Source organism: Sinocyclocheilus rhinocerous, unplaced genomic scaffold (genome assembly GCF_001515625.1).
Source record: "Sinocyclocheilus rhinocerous isolate Xijiao unplaced genomic scaffold, SAMN03320098_v1.1 scaffold1382, whole genome shotgun sequence".
NCBI lineage: Eukaryota > Metazoa > Chordata > Actinopteri > Cypriniformes > Cyprinidae > Sinocyclocheilus > Sinocyclocheilus rhinocerous.
Window position 1 is genome coordinate 387,839 of NW_015657958.1, and position 9,581 is coordinate 397,419.

Below are 9,581 nucleotides of genomic sequence, written 5' to 3' on the forward strand. Positions count from 1 at the left end.
GTGGAGGTCTGATTGGTTAAAGCTTTATTTATATAGCACCTTTTAAAACAGTGTTTACAAAGTACTTTACAGAGAGATGCATATGTGCATTCACAGAAAAGAACAAAATACAAACATAAAAGAGATAAAGTGGGCCTAGTAAAACAAAGTACAATAACCAGTTTATATATAGTTTAAATACAACAATAAACACATCAAGGAAAGGCCCTGAACAAATCTGTTAAAAGTGCATAATAACTTTTGACAACATTTAATTCAGGTGTGAAAATAATTAATATCTGCATGAGCATAGAGAGATTTGCGAGTGCACAGGACACAGTTTGAGTGTGCACACTTTGAGCTAGAGGAGAGACACGTTTTAAGTCCGGTTTTGTGCGAGAGCAAAGGAAATCCGCGTGCGAGCAGAGAGATCCACGCTCGCGCATTACATTTATGTGCTTTCGCGCAATTGTTACTTACTCTCGACATTTGACAGTAAAATAACGCCATAGTATCCCACCTCAAAGGCAGCAGAAGTGTTTTGCAATACAGTATGAACACAAGTATATTGCATTTGTTTTTTTATGTTAGTACATATTAGTTCAGGCCACTTAATATAAAGTGGGACCAAATAAATAAATAGATAAATAAATAAAGGTGTATAAATCATTCACAATAAGATCAATAACAAGTATGTAGAAAATAGATAGGGTGGTGTACTTCCATTTCATGCCAAATTCAATACATTTAGATAACTTTTCATGTTATTTGTCTCTAAACACATTTATTCACCTCCATTTAGTTGATTTTGCATTCTAAAAACATGTTTTCATATAACTGCATTCAATACCAAAGCGACAAATTCTACAATTTTATTTAGTGCACTAGTACACAGTTGTTATTCAGCTGTAGTATTTAGGATCTGCTGAAGCTTGAGCGAGTTCACACACGTCGTCTCATGCCCATGCTCGCAGATATCACACATATGATTGCAGAATTAGTTCCCACAGGCTGGAGGCTTCAGACATGCATGATAAGATCCCCGAGGTACCCATCTGCATGACCATGTAAATTACACTGCCTATTTTCCAATTGCTTCCAAAGTGTGCATGTGCAGGTTTGCATCCTAATTTTGTCATATCTCTTCTGCATTCAACTTTTTCACCTGTCTGTGCAAGCTAGAGAGCAACTTCGATGTAATGTATCTATTTAACAGTACTCGTTTCCATCTTGAATGCAATTGAACGCCTGAGAGAGATTATCGTATTGATGATGCAATTGAAGATCAAGGCAATTTTCCCCTCTGTTCAAGAACCACTTGCAAGTAGCATTTTCTGGCAAACACAGCATGTATTACATGGTATTTGAACCCATACAACAAATAGAGCAGTAATGCGTCTCTAATTATTCTCTTTCTCTCTTTCACTTTTTCTTTCCTTCTCAGTTTCTTATTGTTATATTGGAATAATTCGTGATGGCGGTCTTTCACGGTCCCCTGTGGTGCACAGTATATTCTGAAGGAAAGAGAGAGCAGGAGTGCTTAAGTGAATCATTAGCCAGCACCATTAGAGTCAGTTAAGAGCCTCTTTTTTATGCATGTGACCCTAATTGAAGGAGCAAAAGGGAGTATACTGTATGTAATATTTTTTCAAAGATCCTGCCTCCCTCCATTAGCACCATTTTTGACTATTAGCTTGTCAACACACAAGCAGTTAAATGCCAGATGTAATTGTGATCCATTAATTTTTGTTGTTGTTGTTTTGTTTTGTTTTTTTGTTTTTACTTTTTGTATGTTTTTATCTTCTCGAAGTTTCATCCTTTTTAGAGGTTCATGCAGTGGTGCTGTTGGACCCCTGATGTGTTTGTTCTGATGTTCGTCATTATTTTTCTGCTTTAAAACAGTTTGAGCCTCAGAGACCAGAAGTCAAAGCCTCCAAACTTGACCATCGCTGCTCACACATCCTTCCAATTTTAGATGATGCTATTTAAAGCAAATGTGTTTGCTCAGCTCAGGAATTGCGCTACAAAAAATGTCCCTTTCCAGCAAAGTCAGTTCACTCAGCGGCTGTATTTGCAATGTCTCAGCTTTTTCCTCTACTTAAACGAGTAACTACCTAGGTCTCAAAAAACACTTGCCAAGCTCGCATTTAAATAACATATTTTAAATCAGTAATACAATCTGACATCTGACAAATCTAACTGTTCCCTTTCAGTCGGTCACTACGAGTCACGTCGTGACCGACGAATTCCAAATAGCATTTAAAAAGTATATATTTCCAGGGATAGAGAACACTATAGTTCAAAAAAATCCACAAAACTTTACAACTGTGATCAAGGAAATTGGCATTTAACCCCACAGCACCTGTATTCACAACACCCACAGTATCTATTTTTTCACAATGGTTATTGTGGTAATATTGTCCCCTTTTCCGTTCTGCATGGTCTTTTCAATTATTGTGTATGTACGTAGGCAAAACTGTGTCAGTATCGTTCTCTGGTGAACTTGCAGGTAGTGCAAAGGGAGAGAGTTTCTCTGCCAACATATTGAAAGAGAAATCACAGCTAATTAGACATTTAACGTTTCAACCAAGTGTATCTACTGGGGTTAGAAAGAAAATCAAGACTGATATTCAGTAACCAGATTTTTATATTTGAGTGGTGCTTGTCCATGCGAAACGTATATTATGGTGTTCCAGCGTCTTACTATGCAATGGCTATGCAATGTTCCTGAGGGTTACTAGGTATTTACTTACTACCCAAAAGTAGTGAAAGAGCCTTTGACTCTAAATATGAGGAGTAATAATATGTGCCTTAGCAACCACAACTAAATATATAGTGCAAGTCCCATTTCAAACCTTTGCTGAATAGTCTTGTAGTCAATGTCAAAGATCTTAAATTGCGCATGATTTTAATTACCCTTATACCCTCAAAGGGATTCTAAAGTATATATGATTGTGGGCATGAAACTTGTCAATTGTGTATTTGTATTAATCAGTGTGATCAGTGGTGTTTTTTAAAAGAGCTCCGAAATTAAATGGTTTTTGAAATGTGCTTTCAGACAAGTGTGTGTGTCTGTTGGTGCTTTGTGAAGATGTAATTGGCATTAAACCAGTAGAAGACAGTTAGAAATTAGATTTGGCATCCTCTGAGGAAAAAGAGAGGAGAAAAGTTTCAACAGAAAATGAATGACAGAAAATTGTAATGATGTGGAGGATTGTGCGGGTAGAGGGGTGGAAGGAGAGCAAAGAAAGAGAGAGGTGAAACCTGCTGGGTCGCTGTAATGTAATAATGAATGTAACAAGCTCCATACAACTCATATGAAAGTACGATTCTCTATAATGGTCAGTTTCCCTGCTCTCGCTGAGCTGCTTTTGATTATGAAGGAAACAGCTCTTGAGAAGCGGCTCCTGTGGATTTTAGACATCACTAATTGGCTTAAGGGCATCTGGGTACCTGGATCTTGGCTGATCAATACAGTCTAATCATTAAGCTTTGATGATATCCTGATTATTGTGTGATTGGAGATAGACCCCGGCTTGTCTGCTCTCATTTATTGATTTTAATTTTTGCTTTCGTTTTCTACACAATGAACAAAGAAATGTTTTTAGTGTTAGGGTATGAATGTGCATCTGTGCTAAGAGTAGACAAGGCTGTCAGTCGATTAAAATACGTAATCATAATTAATTTTTTGCATATCCTTTGTAGTTATCATATCAGTGCTTTCATCCTTTTTAATAGCTGGGTTTGGCAGTTTGTTTGGAAAACACTTACAGTGGAATAGTTGTGCGATATACATAAAGGCAAGACAGGTATTGAAAGGTATCAATTTTGTTTTGTCTATGTACCCTACTCAACTTTTTTAGCGTAACATGCAATGACAAAACAGGGTTTTACTAAATGATTTATGTTTACATGCACTATTTTTTTGTCAATCCGAATAAATCCACTCTGGATTCAGATTCTGAAAGTTCTGTTTATATGAACCTTAAATTTTGCAGTCCAATTCACCTTTTCATTTACATGTGAATTTATGGTTTTTAAACAAAGCCATCTTTATACGTTTGTGAGAAGTAAAACGTATCTAAACAGAGATCTTATTATAAAAGTGCTCTGGTAAAAAATACGCATCACAGCACTGCACATGCACACAAGGTATTTTTGAATCTGATTAGAAAGGCATTCAAGTGTTTACGTGTTCATTATTTTTTTCTTATTGATCATATTACTTCAGGTATACACCACCCATTCCAATCTGATCAAAATGTCATGCAATATAAGTGAAATATAAGTTTGCCTTGACTTGGATTTTAAAAAATCAGAGAGTGATAAGGGATAACAAATCAATTCAAATTTAATTTAAAAAAAATCTTTAAAGCTATTTTGTTCTCATATTCAGTGTTGGCATAGTTGGCTTTGTAGGGCTGTGCTGTTTTCTGACAGTTTTCACATCAAGGCGAGGTGTCTCCTGGAGGGCTACCTTCCTGCAGAATTTAGTGCCAACCCTAATTAAACACACCTGAACCAGCTAATCAAGACCTTCAGCATCTCATGACAGCACAGTGACCCTCAAGGAACAGGATTGGACATGCCTGCATTAACGTTTCCAAGAATAATGCTGTTTTATGCTTGTTGATTTTTGTGGATAAGGATGTTCTGTTAAATTGCTGTTAAATATCCCATTTTAATTTGATTGTTTAATTTGCTTAATTTGAAACTGCAAAATATCTAAAACCTCCTAGGTATGTCCTCATTTAAAAGAAAAAAAAAAAGCAGTATGACAACTGATTTTTGTAAAGATTATTGTATTTAAAAAAATAATACTAATCTGTTAGGGGTTGGTTGTAGTGCAATGTCCCCATTTAGACAGCTTAGTAAATAAATGTTTGTTGAATAATGACACTTGCGCTCATACTTTTCCAGAGGTTCTTACCAGTGTTACCAAAATTACACAGAACAGAGAGAAATAGTTCTAATGTCACATTAGATAAATGTGTTAACTGTGTTAAAAGGAATTAACACTGTTAAACAGTTTCTTAATCATTGGTGTTAATGTATTGTGTTCATTTTGACAGACCTAGATCAGACAAAATTGACTCCTTAGATAAATTATAACTTATTCTAAAAACTATTTAAAATCAACATAATTTCTGATTACTTTTCAGCTATAGGTTCCAGTGGCAATATACTGAAACAAACAGCAAACAAAAAATACAATTCAGACATGTCTGAGCACCAGTCAGCATTACATTAAAGTAAAAGCAGTGTTTTAATAACCATTCCTGCACCCTGTGACATATGTTTTTTTCTTCTTCTTCTTTTTTATATTCACAAATGTTTGTCTGATAAGAGTACTTTATATGAGGAGAGAATGACCTCAGCAAGAACTGGCATAGTTGGTTATGTAATGCGATTATTTTGTACTAATATGTGCCACAGCAGGGTGATTGCAGCATAAATAATGCAGGCATGCCGAGACTCACAACGTTCTACAGCACACGGCACTGCACTGAAGAACATACCCATGAAATGAAAAATGAAAACATTAAAGCTTTATTAAAGTGATGCTTTAATTGTAGCTGAAGCGGTTTATGTCTGTGTGTGAGGTTAGGCTTTAGAGCTATTGTGACCAGTAGGGTCCTGAGAGAGCGATTTGGCTGGCTCAGTCTTTGCAGTTTCTTCAGAGTGGCTGTACGAGCTCTGATAACAACACAGCTATTTCACGATTCACGACTCGATGATGACAACGATGACGTGCGTTCCATGTTTATTCTGACACTTTCACTTCCCCTAAAACTCACAAATTTGTGATTTTATAACAGTAAAACCCTTTGTCATGTAATATTGATGTTGTATTGTATCATGTTTATGGACATACAATGATAAATAAATAGATCCCTTTTTATTGGTATTTAAATAATATACTCTTATATTAAACACTCTATTAAGAAACACAACCTATTTGCTGAAAAGCCTTTCTGGTTATTACATGTAGAACACATCTATTTATTTGACAAATATTAAATCTAATCTACTTTCAATAAAGAAAGCAAACACTGTATGAGCGTCACATACGGAAAGCATAAAGTGTCCGGCTCCATTTTTGCCACCTTCCCCGACTGTTGTAAGTCTTGTTGATAAGTAAGACAAGGCACAGCCAAAGTCAAACACACCTAATAGATACAGTAACCGATGTGTCATATACTGGAGGAGTGTTTTAATGTGTGGGAAAACAAATCCCACTTATAACTAGGTTTGCTTGTTTGTGACAGTTACCTGGAGGTGAAAGAAGATACATTTCCAGCTATTTTGGGTATTTTTAGAAATAAAACATTACTTTATAGACTGCAAATATTACAGACATTTGTGCTTTATTTGAAGCATACAAGTCATTTATTTTTCCATCAACTAATTATATTTTTATTTATTTATTTTTGTTTACTTTTTTTAACCAACCAATTAAAATGTGTGTGTGTGTGACCAAAACAGCATATCAAAATTATTTCTGAAGGATCATGTGACACTGAGGACTGGAGTAATGGCTGCTGAAAATTCAGCTTTGCCATCACAGGAATGAATTCCATTTAAATATTTCTTAATTAGAAAACAGTTTTTTAATTGTATGATATTTCACAGTATTGCTGTTTTTACAGCCTTGCAGCCTTGGTGCACAAAGAGACATTCAAAAACACTTAAAATCCTACCGACATCAAACTTTTGAACGGTAGCATATGACGCACTGCAAATAATTGTATCTATTAAATAGATTGCATCTGATCATCATGATGTTGATCATCAAAATATTACATAAGCTAAAATAATGTTTCTTATCGATTAATATACCACTAGAAGGCAAAACACAGCACCTCGTGAAACCTAAAATATTCCCTGTACCCTGTGTGTCAGCACTGTAACTGTATTGTTATACTTACACTCATCCTCATTCTAGCAGTATTTCTCCTGATTTAAACCTTCATCTCTATTTCTCTCCCATCATTCAACAGGTGTTTCGCAGTGGAGAGGGTATGGGCATTCGTCTGGATAGTGCGTCTGCGTTTCAGGGGGCCATCATCTCCCCTCACTATGACTCACTGCTGGTTAAAGTCATAGCCAGTGGCAAAGACCTCCCCACCGCTGCAACCAAAATGCACAGAGCGCTCACCGAGTTCAGAGTTCGTGGTGTTAAGGTAGGTGTAAAACCGATCCTTAAGGAAGTGGTTGCTTTAATGACGCCCCAGAGCGTCACATGCAAGGTTGGTTGGTTAGCACCTGTTTAAAATACTGTAAAAACTTCCATTCAAAGGTAATTGTGTCTGAATGACAATGCTGACTTATAGCTTTCTCCAGGAACTGTAGACCTCCTTGGTCATATTTAAGGCCATTCCAATGTTGGAAGGGAGTTTTCACGCAAATGTTTTATCTTATGTATTTTGTGTTGAATTTAGTGATATATGTTTACCTGTGTCAGCTGAGAACACATTTAGGCTTTGAGGCTCCCTGACTTCTAAAAATGTCTACTTCTTTTGTATCAGACGAGCCCTTTGACAGTGTCGCTGTTTCAAAAATCCACAGAAGCTCAAGGGATCAGAGGTTCCTAAGATAAAAGGCACCTTTTTATAGAGATCTGAGACTGTCGCAACCAACAGTAGTCAAGCACATACAGATATTACAGAGAGAAGGGTCTTCTTTGAAAGACTGTTGACTAATAATCAGGCCTGAAGGACAAAAAATAAGGTACATGACAATAGGCTTGCATGTCCAAGCCGAAAGCAAAAATACTGCTTAAGGTTACACAACCACAGTCAGTCCGAGCATATTTGATGTGTAGTATGCAACCATGTGGAACAAGATTTGGGCGTCTTTAAGTTGCTGTCAGTATGTTGATATTATTTAAAGTAAAACAAGGGCTTGGTGACTCAGATCATTTATTAGTCACTGTTGTTGTTGTTATTGCAGTCATGCCAGTTTCTCACATGCCCCAAAGCATTTTGCGTAATAGCCTAATCCCTCAGTTGGCTGTCATATTTCAGGGTTATGAATCTCTTGAAATGATCAAGATTAGCCCACTAATGACTACTCATTCAGGCTTTTTTGGATGTGTATACAGTTGTACTCAATCAGTTTGTATTTGAGTTTGTATTTTTTTATGTGGCTGACTCAGTGGTTTTTGGTTGCCAAAATGGCCATATTTCAGATCCCCCATAAGTCATAAAAAAATTGTACACTAGTCATACCATACTGGCAGAGCAGAGATAGTTTTATCAGCCGATCAGACACCGTCCAATTAGCCAGAATGAATTATTCTGCCTGCAATATTTCACCAGTGGAATCTCTCCTAACACTCGTTATCTTTATAGACGAGATGTCTGAACACCAGATCATACTGACCTGAAAACTGTTGGAGCAAATGTAGTGTGTGTGCATGAAGTGGGGAGTAAATGGACATAAGGAGGAGAAGAGAAATGGGTGGGGGTGCACGAGGTGGCAGAACAGGCAAAAGAGCAACCGTGGGAGAGATGGTAAATGTAAATGACGTGTGAGTTGGTAGTGCCCATAGCAACTGTCACCAACAAGCATGTCTTTCTAAGAAGAGGCACTGGTTGCAGTATTATTCGCATTTGGGAGAGAAAGAGAAAGACCTGTCGATGCCAAAGCTGAAAACCACCTCCGCGCAATGCAGCAAGTCCAGAGCTTTGACGGTCACTGCACACTGCTCAAAAAAAAATTATTTGTTTTTATGTTGCAGAGTGTTGAAATATATACATACTGTAGGTTATCCCATTAGTCATTAAGCATTCTGAATGAGTGACAATAGCATGCAAATGTATTCACATTTATTTGATGTTACTTTGTGATATCTGAGGAACTCTTCTGAAGTTCCTCTGAGGAACAGAATACTCTTTTGAATATTTATAGAACATATAGTATAATGCTTTGATAAAAATGGATTAATCCTTTTATATACTTTTACATACAATTTTGTATTACAAATAAAATGGGTAACAATTCATAAGTATGCAATAATAAAGCACTTATGAATACTTTGAAAAGTATTAGTTTATAGTTTATAGTCATAGTCTGTAAATTGTATTTTTTTTTAACCTACAAATATAAGCACAGAGACCAGTTTGATTTTTGTTTAAAGAAATGATTATTTATAAAGTCAATTGTACGGTGGCCGAGAAGTGCAGAGCAAATCACAATTCTGAAAACAAAATAACAAATTACAAACGCAAATGCAAGTCTAAAAAACAAAATAACAATTCAGAAAGCACAACAACAATTCAGAAAACATTATAACAAGTCAGAAAACACAATGACAAATTCGAAAACAAAATAACAAGTCAGAAAACACAACGACAAATCCGAAAACAAATCCGAAAACAAATTTACAAGTCAGAAAACACAACGACAAATCAGACAAACCGGAAAAGGTAGGTATAGTTTGAGACAGCGCCATTGGTTAGGGATTACTCACCGCTGACTGGACGAGACATCTGTCAATCAATGTATACAGGGAAGAACCAGCCGAAGAACAGCAGAGTCGTGGTAGAAAGTTCGGAGATGGTATTAAAGTAGCTCAGTTTAAATATATTGTATGAATT

At 36.3% G+C, this 9,581-nt stretch overlaps 1 protein-coding gene across 1 annotated transcript in view; it reads left to right on the forward strand.

The window, feature by feature from the left end:
* pcxb (pyruvate carboxylase b) overlaps positions 1-9,581 on the forward strand; it is a 238,018-nt gene that overhangs the window by 107,942 nt on the left and 120,495 nt on the right. Inside the window, exon 10 of the mRNA XM_016529777.1 lies at positions 6,981-7,163. Coding sequence (XP_016385263.1) covers positions 6,981-7,163 — 183 coding nt within the window. The remainder of the gene's footprint in view (positions 1-6,980; positions 7,164-9,581) is intronic.